The 15000-nt window shown below is 46.9% G+C and overlaps 2 protein-coding genes across 3 annotated transcripts in view; one reads left to right on the top strand and one right to left on the bottom strand.

Annotated features, from left to right (window-relative positions):
* The window catches only part of LOC308318415 (nibrin-like), a 39687-nt gene extending 38691 nt beyond the window's left edge, over positions 1-996 (top strand). For both annotated transcript variants that reach the window (XM_080767958.1, XM_080767957.1), the window contains exon 18: positions 1-996. This exon is cut by the window's left edge and continues 494 nt beyond it. The gene's annotated coding sequence lies outside the window, so the exon portion shown is untranslated.
* Positions 997-8291: 7295 nt separating this feature from the next.
* Positions 8292-15000, bottom strand: part of osgin2 (oxidative stress induced growth inhibitor family member 2) — a gene marked incomplete at its 3' end in the record, with an annotated part of 13020 nt that continues 6311 nt past the window's right edge. Inside the window, 3 exon segments of the mRNA XM_080767638.1 lie at positions 8292-8879; positions 10987-11229; positions 11783-12179. Coding sequence (XP_080623764.1) covers positions 8292-8879; positions 10987-11229; positions 11783-12179 — 1228 coding nt within the window.

Here is a 15000-nt window from a genome sequence, read left to right as displayed (position 1 = left end):
ATGAGCCAGAATTTGAACGTTAATTAATTATGAATTGAGTGTGCAAAACCATAACATATTACGTTGTTTATAGGATCAATATAAGTAAATTAAATTAATATATGGTAAGATAACCCTTCCACAGGGGTAGCTTTTTCATATTTTGATTTTTTTTTTTGCATAGTTTCCTATATAATGCCTAATTTAACGTTTTACGATTTCTAAAACAATAAATCATTGGTCTTTGTGTAAGTATTGAACTGGGGAAGGTTCATGGTGATATCAATGTAATATTAGGTAATGTCTTTGTGTAAGTATTGAACTGGGGAAGGTTCATGGTGATATCAATGTAATATTAATGAACTGGGGAAGGTTCATGGTGATATCAATGTAATATTAGGTATTGAACTGGGGAAGGTTCATGGTGATATCAATGTAATATTAGGTCATGGTTTTGCTATACACTCAATTCATGATTAACGTTCCAGTGTTGGAGCTCTGGCTCATGGACTATAAGAACCAAACAGAACTGAACCGGTTCCCAGCCGGTGGGCCTCAGAGTTACAGACCCATAAGGGTCCATTTGGTTCCAAACTAACTATCATTTAGCTGTAGGGGGACCCCCTGGAACTCCCCCAAGGACCCCTGGGGGGTCCCGGGACCCCACTTTGACAGTCATACTGAACTACAGTCACTCTGCGGTCAACAACCTTTGTGAATCAGTGCTTCAGACCGTAATGGAAACTAAAGACAACAACACGCACGCACGTGTGCACACACACACACACACACACACACACACACACACACACACACACACACACAGTGTGAATAGTTTGATATTCGCTGCACACCGTATCGTTCCCATTGTCAGAAAATACAGTAGAAACAAAACAAAAGAAGTTAAATTCTTAAAAAATGTACTTGTACAATTTTGCCATAATAATGTTCAACAGTATACATGCTGTGGGTCGTGTATCATCACTGTGTTAAAAAAAGAAAATGTTTAAAAAAATATATATAGTGTTGTTCTTTTTTTTTATAATAACTCTGCCAGAAACATGTTCAGAAACACTACTAGTTGCATAGCAGGTCGATTGTGATGTTACGTCCCCACCAAAGAGGTCCAGGTGTTGAAGGTAAGAAAGCCTTCTAGTATGACATTCTCCTTTAGAGAGCAAAACGTTATGGACAAAAAATAACAGTCTCTCACATTCAAAGTGTGTCTTTTGGAAAGATGTGTTTTTGAGCAGTGCCTCCGCTCCGTTAAGCAGCTATGTGTGTCCCTGTCCGTACGTATGTGTCTCTGTGTCCTCTGCTCTGTTACGCAGCTATGTGTGTCCCTGTCCGTACGTATGTGTCTCTGTGTCCTCTGCTCTGTTACGCAGCTATGTGTGTCCCTGTCCGTACGTATGTGTCTCTGTGTCCTCTGCTCTGTTACGCAGCTATGTGTGTCCCTGTCCCTGTCTGTACGTATGTGTATCTGTGTCCTCTGCTCTGTTACGCAGCTATGTGTGTCCCTGTCCGTACGTATGTGTCTCTGTGTCCTCTGCTCTGTTACGCAGCTATGTGTGTCCCTGTCTGTACGTATGTGTCTCTGTGTCCTCTGCTCTGTTACGCAGCTATGTGTGTCCCTGTCTGTACGTATGTGTCTCTGTGTCCTCTGCTCTGTTACGCAGCTATGTGTGTCCCTGTCCGTACGTATGTGTCTCTGTGTCCTCTGCTCTGTTACGCAGCTATGTGTGTCCCTATCCCTGTCCGTACGTATGTGTCTCTGTGTCCTCTGCTCTGTTACGCAGCTATGTGTGTCCCTGTCTGTACGTATGTGTCTCTGTGTCCTCCGCTCCATTACGCAGCTATGTGTGTCCCTGTCCGTACGTATGTGTCTTTGTGTCCTCTGCTCTGTTACGCAGCTATGTGTGTCCCTATCCCTGTCCGTACGTATGTGTCTCTGTGTCCTCTGCTCTGTTACGCAGCTATGTGTGTCCCTGTCCGTACGTATGTGTCTCTGTGTCCTCTGCTCTGTTACGCAGCTATGTGTGTCCCTGTCTGTACGTATGTGTCTCTGTGTCCTCTGCTCTGTTACGCAGCTATGTGTGTCCCTGTCTGTACGTATGTGTCTCTGTGTCCTCTGCTCTGTTACGCAGCTATGTGTGTCCCTATCCCTGTCCGTACGTATGTGTCTGTGTCCGAGCACGGACAGCTGCAACACCTAATGTGGACAGTAGAGTGCAGCACAGTAAAGTGACACAGAGTAGTACAGTACAGTAGTACACTACAGTACAGTACAGTAGTACACTACAGCAGTGGTTCCCAAAGTGGGGTCCGGGGACCCCAAGGGGTACCTGAGGGAGTTCCAGGGGGGACCCATCTATTTTGTTCATGTTCATAAAGTGCTAAAGTGTTTAAAGCAGTGGTTCCCAAACTTTTTCATGTCAAGGACCCCCAAATTGACACTACTTAGCCCGTGGACCCCCATTTGAAAAGATATGCCAGGGACCCCCATAAGAGAAGACGTACACATTTAGACGTCTACATTTAGACGTCTACATTTATTTGTTATCCGTGTTGCGAGGATGAGGGGGTACCTGGAAAAATATCTACCCCAAAAGGGGTACCTGGTCCAAAAACGTTTGGGAACCCCTGCACTACAGTACAGTAGTACACTACAGTACAAGCCCTGGGCGTGTTCCTGGGGGTCTGCATGTCCCGGGGACCCCCGGGGACTCCCCACAACGGTAACTGTCATTTCTCGAAGATTTTTCTTTCTTACAAAGTACAGTAGAGAGAGCACTGTACACTACAATACAGTAGGCCTATACAGTACAGTAGCTATAAATAAACGTATAGTTGCACCGCTCGGTTCACACAGGTGTGATTTTTATTAGTTGATAATAAAAAAATACAGTGTACAAAACGTTAAAAACCCATTTCAGTTGTGCAATAGAGAGCGGCGCGTCATCGCAACGCTAGCTAGCACATCGTAACCCGAGCTAGCACATCACGCTAGCTAGCACATCACGCTAGCTAGCACATCACGCTAGCTAGCACATGCATGAGACCATAAGACAGTCTGCGCTGGAAAACCTGGGCTGAGAGAGAGAGAGAGAGAGAGAGAGGTTTAACCCATTTAGACCTGAGAACCTATACGACATGTTTCTATAGCAGTGGTTCTCAAACTATTTCATGTCAAGGACCCCCAGAATTATCTGTGTTTGACCACCGAGTGGCGCGCTACGAGCTTGTAGCTCTGCTATTTATTTATTTTTAATCGAAGAACGACTGACATAGAAACATAGCTTTTTCAGAAAACTGTCCCAACAGGCTTGGGACTCGAACCGTCGACACGTGCCTGGACCGCTCACGGCCAAGCTACACCAGGCTTTTCTCGTGCGTTTACTCTAAACGCGCGGACCGTGCGTGCGTAAGCCAAATGCCCTGCAGGCTACATCGATCTGTCAGACGCGCGGCAGGTTTGTGGCGGGACCTTCCGGGAGGATATATATAGATACGCGCGCATGGGGGCATTATACGCACGTAAAGAAATTAGAACCGATCCTATTTTTAGAGCACGCGTAGGATGGCCTGCGGTATCCGTGCGTCTGGTGTAGCTGGTATCATTGACACATATTATCGGTCCTATCCAAACGCACTGTACGCGCGCAGTACACGCATATTACGCACGCGCGCAAAATTGCCTGGTGTAGCTTGGCCGTCAGCCGCTGCGGCCCACGTGGGGTTAATACTTTTAATGTATTAAAAACAGAATATGTTGTATTACATTTCTTTTGAAAGTATTTTGAACACATTTGGAGCACAGGTTCCCGTAACAGTTTTGGACATACGAGGTCTCACCCCCCCCCCCCCCATGCATATCGAGAAGCCGCCCGCAAGGCACTTTCATACGGATGTCAAAGGTCACCTCAAAGGTCACCTCAAAGGTCACCACCGCACAGCTGATGTCAAGAGTAGAGAAGCTCTGCAAAACCACAGGAAACAGTTCACTTCAGGAATAGACCCTGTCGTGATCTCACCACCCACCCAATCAGAGGCTGTTCATCTTCGTAATCTCACTACCACCCACACAATCAGAGGCTGTTCATGTTCGTAATCTCACCACCACCCGCCCAATCAGAGGCTGTTCATCTTCGTGATCTCACCACCACCCGCCCAATCAGAGGCTGTTCATGTTCGTGATCTCACCACCACCCACCCAATCAGAGGCTGTTCATGTTCGTAATCTCACCACCACCCGCCCAATCAGAGGCTGTTCATCTTCGTGATCTCACCACCATCCACCCAATCAGAGGCTGTTCATCTTCGTAATCTCACCACCAGCCACCCAATCAGAGGCTGTTCATCTTCGTAATCTCACTACCATCCACCCAATCAGAGGCTGTTCATCTTCGTAATCTCACCACCAACCACCCAATCAGAGGCTGTTCATCTTCGTAATCCCACTACCATCTACCCAATCAGAGGCTGTTCATCTTCGTAATCTCACTACCATCCACCCAATCAGAGGCTGTTCATCTTCGTGATCTCACCACCTCCCACCCAATCAGAGGCTGTTCATCTTCGTGATCTCACCACCTCCCACCCAATCAGAGGCTGTTCATGTCGTAATCTCACTACCATCCACCCAATCAGAGGCTGTTCATGTTCGTAATCTCACCAAACTATTAAGGGTCCATTTGGTTGCCAACTCTCCATCATTTAACTGGGGACCACCTGGAACCCCCTCAAGGACCACTGGTTGAAAACCACTGAAACTACGTTATATTTTCACCGAACGTTATTCCCCTCAAAATAGGGACGTGTGTACAGTGAAATTGTACATCCCAGAATACATTATAGGTTTACTGGTGGAAAGTACTGTATGTACTTGTAATTTGTTTTGCATAGAAAGCCTTTTAAATGACACGTTTTATCTGTTCTTGTTTCTGTCTGGCTATACGGCTACATGGTCTACTTATTGTACGGCATACAGGCAGACCTCTGAGGAATGGGACGACATATAGGCAGCTACAGGCAGACCTCTGAGGAATGGGACGACATATAGGCAGCTACAGGCAGACCTCTGAGGAATGGGACGACATATAGGCAGCTACAGGCAGACTCCTCTGAGGAATGGGACGACATGCTGTGGTTTAACATGCTCAGAATCATCGTATCGAACGTTACGTTACCCATATTATAGAAACCCTCTGAAGTGAATATTTAGTCCCAGCATTCGGTTTGGAACTCGTTCCCCAAGAGATGTTTTATTACAATCAGTGGGTCATTAGATATGCCTTGTTTTCATTACAATGATGCATATATATATATATATATATATACACATGATAATTTATTTGGGTTTTTAGATGTCGTAAGGTCCTTTCAAACGGGCATCGATTAGCACGCCTAGTAATTAACACGACCGAAAAAAACACAAAAATCTCTGACACTCGATTCTCAGGGCTTCTGGGAAATGGAGGTACGATGCAAAGGCTTCTGGGAAATGGAGGTACGATGCAAAGGCTTCTGGGAAATGGAGGCATAATGCAAAGGCTTCTGGGAAATGGAGGCACGATGCAAAGGCTTCTGGGAAATGGAGGCACGATGCAAAGGCTTCTGGGAAATGGAGGCACGATGCAAAGGCTCCTGGGAAATGGAGGCACGATGCAAAGGCTTCTGGGAAATGGAGGCACAATGCAAAGTCTACGGTGCGTAATGACGGCCGCGTCCATTGAGCTCTGTTCGCAGCGCTGGAATATCTTTCGACTCAAACACACATTTTTCAAACACGGATTTTCATGAAATGTACAATCGCGAGGGGTTGATTCTTCAGAAGGGTTAGTGGAAAACTGCGGCAGGGAAGCGACGATGTTTATTATCGATTTCCCCCGAGAGTCAATGTGTTAATGAAGGACACGTCATACTAAACGATTTAAAAAAAAAAGAGACCCTGAATAAAATGAAATAAGGTTCGTTGTCGCAGATGTGATGCGGAAACACTGGCGCTCGCTGCTGCTGCTCGGACTTCTGGGAAATGGAGTCACGCAAGACTTTACAACTAGCTTGAAACCAATGTGCTCACATCCGTTCACATTATGCTCAGAATATATACTACGGCGCGCCATCTTCGTCACCCCCAACCCCTTATCCACAAACTTCTTTGCCTTTTGTTTTGCAAAAACATTTTTGAAAATGGCCAGTTCTACAAGCTCACAACGTGTCGATGTAGATCGGCTAGTTGAACTGTTCAAAAATGTTTTTTCAAAATAGTAAAAAAAAAAAACAAAAAAAAAAGGCAAAGAAGTTTAGGAATAAAGGGGTTTAGCGGTGACGAAAATGGAGCCCTATAATTGTCTCAGGAAATGGTAAGAAAAGCCTCTGTTTAGAATAGAAAACACCACATCTAAAACGATGAAAAGAAAGCTTTAAAAAAAAGAATAATAATAAAAAATTCGGTTCCGTCCTCCTCCTCCCATCACCTTTTGGGTAACCACTCATGAGATAGCAGGTATAGCGGCCAGCATAAAGACCTATATTCTGGTAGCGTAGCGGCCAGCATAAAGACCTATATTCTGGTAGCGTAGCCAGCATAAAGACCTTTATTCTGGTAGCGTAGCAGCCAGCATAAAGACCTATATTCTGGTAGCGTAGCAGCCAGCATAAAGACCTATATTCTGGTAGCGTAGCCAGCATAAAGACCTATATTCTGGTAGCGTAGCAGCCAGCATAAAGACCTATATTCTGGTAGCGTAGCAGCCAGCATAAAGACCTATATTCTGGTAGCGTAGCCAGCATAAAGACCTATATTCTGGTAGCGTAGCAGCCAGCATAAAGACCTATATTCTGGTAGCGTAGCGGCCAGCATAAAGACCTATATTCTGGTAGCGTAGCAGCCAGCATAAAGACCTATATTCTGGTAGCGTAGCGTAGCCAGCATAAAGACCTATATTCTGGTAGCGTAGCGGCCAGCATAAAGACCTATATTCTGGTAGCGTAGCGGCCAGCATAAAGACCTATATTCTGGTAGCGTAGCGGCCAGCATAAAGACCTATATTCTGGTAGCGTAGCGGCCAGCATAAAGACCTATATTCTGGTAGCGTAGCAGCCAGCATAAAGACCTATATTCTGGTAGCGTAGCAGCCAGCATAAAGACCTATATTCTGGTAGCGTAGCGGCCAGCATAAAGACCTATATTCTGGTAGCGTAGCGGCCAGCATAAAGACCTATATTCTGGTAGCGTAGCAGCCAGCATAAAGACCTATATTCTGGTAGCGTAGCGGCCAGCATAAAGACCTATATTCTGGTAGCGTAGCAGCCAGCATAAAGACCTATATTCTGGTAGCGTAGCAGCCAGCATAAAGACCTATATTCTGGTAGCGTAGCCAGCATAAAGACCTATATTCTGGTAGCGGTAGCCAGCATAAAGACCTATATTCTGGTAGCGTAGCGGCCAGCATAAAGACCTATATTCTGGTAGCGTAGCGGCCAGCATAAAGACCTATATTCTGGTAGCGTAGCAGCCAGCATAAAGACCTATATTCTGGTAGCGTAGCGGCCAGCATAAAGACCTATATTCTGGTAGCGTAGCCAGCATAAAGACCTATATTCTGGTAGCGTAGCCAGAATAAAGACCTATATTCTGGTAGCGGTAGCCAGCATAAAGACCTATATTCTGGTAGCGTAGCGGCCAGCATAAAGACCTATATTCTGGTAACGTAGCGGCCAGCATAAAGACCTATATTCTGGTAGCGGTAGCCAGCATAAAGACCTATATTCTGGTAGCGTAGCGGCCAGCATAAAGACCTATATTCTGGTAGCGTAGCCAGCATAAAGACCTATATTCTGGTAGCGGTAGCCAGCATAAAGACCTATATTCTGGTAGCGTAGCAGCCAGCATATAGACCTATATTCTGGTAGCGGTAGCAGCCAGCATAAAGACCTATATTCTGGTAGCGTTAGCGGCTAGCATAAAGACCTATATTCTGGTAGCGTAGCGGCCAGCATAAAGACCTATATTCTGGTAGCGTAGCCAGCATAAAGACCTATATTCTGGTAGCGGTAGCCAGCATAAAGACCTATATTCTGGTAGCGTAGCAGCCAGCATATAGACCTATATTCTGGTAGCGGTAGCAGCCAGCATAAAGACCTATATTCTGGTAGCGTTAGCGGCTAGCATAAAGACCTATATTCTGGTAGCGTAGCGGCCAGCATAAAGACCTATATTCTGGTAGCGGTAGCCAGCATAAAGACCTATATTCTGGTAGCGTTAGCGGCTAGCATATAGACCTATTATTCTGCCATCTTCTTGTCCTTTAAATAAAGTCATGGCCTCCGTTGGTGATGACCTTCCCCTTCCTCTTCTTGACCCTCTTGAGCAGACAGGAAGCGATGGCCAGCGCGCCGCCTTTCAGAAAGCGGACAAAGTTGTCCCCGACCAGCGGGCCCATGGCGAACAGGCCCGGCTCCTTGGTGCACTCGAAGGTGTACGGGTGGATGTCAATAGGGTTCTGCTTGCAGGAGATGGGCCTGGTGGGGTCCAGGCCCAGGTACTGGCCCTGCCCCTTCAGGAAGCAGAGGTTGGGGTAGGTCCCGATGAGCACCAGAGCCATGGAGACCCGGAAGGCCTTGAGGGAGCTGCCCCCCTGCAGCACGCACCTCCTGTCGGGCTGGAAGGACAGCACGCAGTGCTCCGGGAAGCTGGTGTACTCGGGGAACGGGCCGGCGGTGCCGCCGGCGGTAGTGGTGGCGGCGGTGGCGTTGGAGGCCGGCGGCGGCGGCTTGGAGCACATCTTGGCGCAGAGGACCGAGGAGGCGATTCCGCCGCTCTGCTGCGGCGGCGGGCCGTTGGAGGTGGAGGCGGAGGCGCCGCTTTCGGTCTGCGAACGCATCATGTGGTAGACCTTCAAAACAAAACAAATCAAATCAGAAAACTTTTAGGATTTAGAAGCCTTTTTTTTTTTTAATCGGCCTCAGGTTGAAAATTGGGTTAAAAGCAATTATCAAAGTTTTTACCTTGTGGTACTCGGGGTAGTTTTTACCTTGTGGTACTCAGGGTAGTTTTTTACCTTGTGGTACTCGGGGTAGTTTTTTACCTTGTGGTACTCGGGGTAGTTTTTTACCTTGTGGTACTCGGGGTAGTTTTTACCTTGTGGTACTCGGGGTAGTTGTTTTACCTTGTGGTACTCAGGGTAGTTTTTTTACCTTGTGGTACTCAGGGTAGTTTTTTACCTTGTGGTACTCAGGGTAGTTGTTTTACCTTGTGATACTCGGGGTAGTTTTTTACCTTGTGGTACTCGGGGTAGTTTTTACCTTGTGGCACTCAGGGTAGTTTTTTACATGTGGTACTCGGGGTAGTTTTTACCTTGTGGTACTCGGGGTAGTTTTTACCTTGTGGTACTCAGGGTAGTTTTTTACCTTGTGGTACTCGGGGTAGTTGTTTTACCTTGTGGTACTCGGGGTAGTTTTTTACCTTGTGGTACTCGGGGTAGTTTTTTACCTTGTGGTACTCGGGGTAGTTTTTACCTTGTGGTACTCGGGGTAGTTGTTTTACCTTGTGGTACTCAGGGTAGTTTTTTTACCTTGTGGTACTCAGGGTAGTTTTTTACCTTGTGGTACTCAGGGTAGTTGTTTTACCTTGTGATACTCGGGGTAGTTGTTTACCTTGTGGTACTCGGGGTAGTTTTTACCTTGTGGCACTCAGGGTAGTTTTTTACATGTGGTACTCGGGGTAGTTTTTACCTTGTGGTACTCGGGGTAGTTTTTACCTTGTGGTACTCAGGGTAGTTTTTTACCTTGTGGTACTCGGGGTAGTTGTTTTACCTTGTGGTACTCGGGGTAGTTTTTACCTTGTGGTACTCGGGGTAGTTTTTTACCTTGTGGTACTCGGGGTAGTTTTTTACCTTGTGGTACTCAGGGTAGTTTTTTACCTTGTGGTACTCGGGGTAGTTTTTTTACCTTGTGGTACTCGGGGTAGTTTTTTACCTTGTGGTACTCGGGGTAGTTTTTTACCTTGTGGTACTCGGGGTAGTTTTTTACCTTGTGGTACTCGGGGTAGTTTTTACCTTGTGGTACTCGGGGTAGTTTTTTACCTTGTGGTACTCGGGGTAGTTTTTACCTTGTGGTACTCGGGGTAGTTTTTTACCTTGTGGTACTCGGGGTAGTTTTTACCTTGTGGTACTCGGGGTAGTTTTTACCTTGTGGTACTCGGGGTAGTTTTTACCTTGTGGTACTCGGGGTAGTTTTTACCTTGTGGTACTCGGGGTAGTTTTTTACCTTGTGGTACTCGGGGTAGTTTTTTACCTTGTGGTACTCGGGGTAGTGTTTTTACCTTGTGGTACTCGGGGTAGTTTTTTACCTTGTGGTACTCGGGGTAGTTTTTTACCTTGTGGTACTCGGGGTAGTGTTTTTACCTTGTGGTACTCGGGGTAGTTTTTACCTTGTGGTACTCGGGGTAGTTTTTTACCTTGTGGTACTCGGGGTAGTTTTTTACCTTGTGGTACTCGGGGTAGTGTTTTTACCTTGTGGTACTCGGGGTAGTGTTTTTACCTTGTGGTACTCGGGGTAGTTTTTACCTTGTGGTACTCGGGGTAGTTTTTTACCTTGTGGTACTCGGGGTAGTTTTTACCTTGTGGTACTCGGGGTAGTTTTTTTACCTTTTGGTACTCGGGGTAGTTTTTTTACCTTGTGGTACTCGGGGTAGTTTTTTTACCTTGTGGTACTCAGGGTAGTTTTTTACCTTGTGGTACTCGGGGTAGTTTTTTTACCTTGTGGTACTCGGGGTAGTTTTTTTACCTTGTGGTACTCAGGGTAGTTGTTTTACCTTGTGTTACTCGGGGTAGTTTTTACCTTGTGGTACTCAGGGTAGTTGTTTTACCTTGTGGTACTCGGGGTAGTTTTTACCTTGTGGTACTCAGGGTAGTTGTTTTACCTTGTGGTACTCGGGGTAGTTTTTACCTCGTGGTACTCGGGGTAGTTTTTACCTTGTGGTACTCAGGGTAGTTGTTTTACCTTGTGGTACTCGGGGTAGAGCGTCTTGGGCAGCTGCTTGAAGATGAGGTCGGGGTCGTCGACGCCCTTGCGGAACGCGTGCAGCACGGGGACGCGGGCGCCGCGCGCGCACAGCACGGCGTCCGCCGCGCTCAGCCCCGCCCCCACGATCAGCACGGGGTCGGAGGTCGCGTCCAGCCTCTTCTGGCTCACCGCCAGGCCCAGGTCGGAGATGCTGTGGAACACGAAGGGCAGGTCCTCGCCCTCCAGAGGACAGAGATGGAATAATAATGTCAATAAATAGAGATATTAGGGGCGTAACGCTATAGAGCATCGCAGTCCCTCCCCCTTTCAGAACGACGAGTGGCCCAGGAAATAAATCCCAATGCATTTTTCCCCCATAGGCATTTCTTAAAGTATTTATTTAAAGACGGTTACGCCGCGGACAAAGCCAACTCGGATCGTGACAAATCATGACAATGAACACAATGTTTTGGGGCCGATCAAATAATTTATAAGAAGAAAAACAAAACAAATAGTGTTGTCTTTCCTGCCTTTATTTTCTTCTTTCTAATGATTTGATCGGCCCCAAAACATTGTGTTCATTGTCATGATTTGTCACGATCCGAGTTGGCTTTGTCCGCGACGTAACCGTCTTTAAATAAATACTTTAAGAAATGCCTATGAGGAAAAATGAACGGCGATTTCTTTTCCGGGTCTCTCGAGGGGGCGGGACTGCGACGCTCTATAGGAACTGCATCGAAAAAATGATGATACAACTTGTGATTCTTATTCTTATTATTATTATTTGTGTTACCTCCAGGCCCAGGCGCGCGGCCACGTCGGACGCTCCCGTGGCCAGAACCAGGTTCTCTGAGAACAGGCAGAACGGGACGTGGGCGTCGTCATGGACCCGCTGGTACCCTCGCACCTCCCACAGCGCCCCCCCTCCCCCTCCTCCGTCCACACGGTCTTCCTCCCCCGCCTGCCCCTCCTCCTCCTCCTCTCTGTCGCCGCCCTCCTCCTCTCCTCCTCCTCCTCCAACGCCACGGCGGCCGTTCTCCTCCTCCTCCTCGCCCCTCCCGCGGTAGAGCTTCTGGACCGAGGTGACGTAGGCGTTGTCCACAAAGTTCTTCTGCAGGCCCATCAGCTTCACGTAGTTACGGTAGTAGGACGAGATCTCCTCCGGCGTGGCTCTGTCGTTGGTCACCGCCCTGGGGAGGGGGAGGGAGAGGGGGGGGAGGGGGGGAGAGAGAGATGGGGGGAGAGAGAGAGAGAGGAGAGGGGGGGGAGAGAGAGAGGGAGAGAGGGGGGGAGGGGGAGAGGGGGGGGGAGAGAGGGGGGGAGAGAGAGAGGGGGGGAGGGAGAGAGAGAGGGGGGGAGAGAGAGAGGGGGGAGATAGAGAGGGGGGAGAGAGAGATAGAGAGGGAGGGAGAGAGAGAGGGGGGGAGAGAGAGGTGGGAGAGAGAGAGGGGGGGAGGGAGAGAGAGAGAGGGGGGGGAGAGAGAGAGAGAGGAGAGAGAGAGAGGGGGGAGAGAGAGAGAGAGAGAGGGGGGGAGAGAGAGAGAGAGAGAGAGGGGGGAGAGAGAACATGCATAATGAGTTAATCAACATGCTCAGTGAGCTTTACACTAGATCAGGGGTTTTCAACTGACTGTGACCCAGGGACCGCCACCTTGACTAAGGACCAACCTGGGGACCACTGTTGTGTTTAATGTAATGGACCCCCACCTTGACTAAGGATCAGCCTGGGGACCACTGTTGTGTTGTAATGTAATGGACCACCACCTTGACTAAGGACCAACCTGGGGACCACTGTTGTGTTTAATGTAATGGACCACCACCTTGACTAAGGACCAACCTGGGGACCACTGTTGTGTTTAATGTAATGGACCGCCACCTTGACTAAGGACCAACCTGGGGACCACTGTTGTGTTTAATGTAATGGACCACCACCTTGACTAAGGACCAACCTGGGGACCACTGTTGTGTTTAATGTAATGGACCACCACCTTGACTAAGGACCAACCTGGGGACCACTGTTGTGTTTAATGTAATGGACCACCACCTTGACTAAGGACCAACCTGGGGACCACTGTTGTGTTTAATGTAATGGACCACCACCTTGACTAAGGACCAACCTGGGGACCACTGTTGTGTTTAATGTAATGGACCGCCACCTTGACTAAGGACCAACCTGGGGACCACTGTTGTGTTTAATGTAATGGACCACCACCTTGACTAAGGACCAACCTGGGGACCACTGTTGTGTTTAATGTAATGGACCACCACCTTGACTAAGGACCAACCTGGGGACCACTGTTGTGTTTAATGTAATGGACCACCACCTTGACTAAGGACCAACCTGGGGACCACTGTTGTGTTTAATGTAATGGACCACCACCTTGACTAAGGACCAACCTGGGGACCACTGTTGTGTTTAATGTAATGGACCACCACCTTGACTAAGGACCAACCTGGGGACCACTGTTGTGTTTAATGTAATGGACCACCACCTTGACTAAGGACCAGCCTGGGGACCACTGTTGTGTTTAATGTAATGGACCGCCACCTTGACTAAGGACCAACCTGGGGACCACTGTTGTGTTTAATGTAATGGACCACCACCTTGACTAAGGATCAGCCTGGGGACCACTGTTGTGTTTAATGTAATGGGATATGGGCTAAGATTAGTGCTTTCGTAACACTTGTTATGGAATGCATCCCATGTCTTGTACTGTTTCTCAAACGATGGCGTGCGTTAACCTTTATCCCTAAACTTTTCTTTCCATATTTTACTATCTTGGCTATTTGAACTATTTTAATAATAGTAATAGTAATATATATATTGTAAAAATGGCAAATACGTGCAAGATATAGTACATGATGACATGATTATATGGGCACATTAACATTTCCTAATAATGATGACTCATTCAGGCAAGCTGGTACACACTTAACCTCAGACTTCCCAGTAATTCTGATAACATTGACACACTTCCATGGAACAGTGAGTGCACAGACGTTTAGTGCACTGTTCTGTTCCATGGAAGAAAATACTTTGCTGCATTACTAAATACATGGTCAGGGACCACATGCAATACCTCCACGGACCACCAGTGGTCCACGGACCACCTGTTGAAAACCCCTGCACTAGAGCCCTATAGATGTCTATTTAAAACAGCTCTTATATGAGGCCATCTAAGATCCCCCTGTGGGGATTCAAATAAAGTACATGAACATAAATAATCACACCCGTGTGAAGTGAGGAGCGCTAATATATTAAAGTCTAACCCAAGTCTAACTCATATTAAAGTCTAACCCAAGTCTAACTCATATTAAAGTCTAACTCATATTAAAGTCTAACTCTAACTCACTTCTGGCTTCTGACTGTAGTTTGTAATTATCTCTCTTATCATGATATTATGACTCGCTGTACGGCTGTAGTGTGTGTGTGTGTGTGTGTGTGTGTGTGTGTGTGTGTGTGTGTGTGTGTGTGTGTGTGTGTGTGTGTGTGTGTGTGTGTGTGTGTGTGTGTGTGTGTGTGTGTGTGTGTGTGTGTGTGCGTGCGTGTGTGCGCGCTGCTGTCCTAAATAATAATAATAATAATAATAATAATAATAATTTGTAGGCGTTGGGGCATTGTATAAAAACGGCAAAATAATTAAATGGTGATTTAAAACAAACGGTACAACCACAAACATTAAACGCCATTAACAATAAAGAGACAATATGACGTAAATGACACATTATGACGTAAATGTTCCCTTTATTGTAAAAAACCCTGGGAACAGCTTGTCCTCCGACGATATTGACGTCAGACTTCGGTCTATTTTGTCAACATGTTAGCTCGAGTTATTGGTCTATAAGTCTTCTATTTCACTGGTCTAAGACCTGTATTTAACTGGTATTAGTCCAGAGCCTGTATTTAACTGGTATTAGTCCAGAACCTGTATTTAACTGGTATTAGTCCAGAGCCTGTATTTAACTGGTATTAGTCCAGAACCTGTAGTTAACTAGTATTAGTCCAGAGCC

The sequence above is a fragment of the Protomyctophum bolini genome, assembly GCF_963924005.1.
Source record: "Protomyctophum bolini genome assembly, chromosome: 7".
NCBI lineage: Eukaryota > Metazoa > Chordata > Actinopteri > Myctophiformes > Myctophidae > Protomyctophum > Protomyctophum bolini.
Note: the sequence above shows the minus strand (reverse complement) of the source record. Positions and strands in the feature narration are given on the sequence as shown.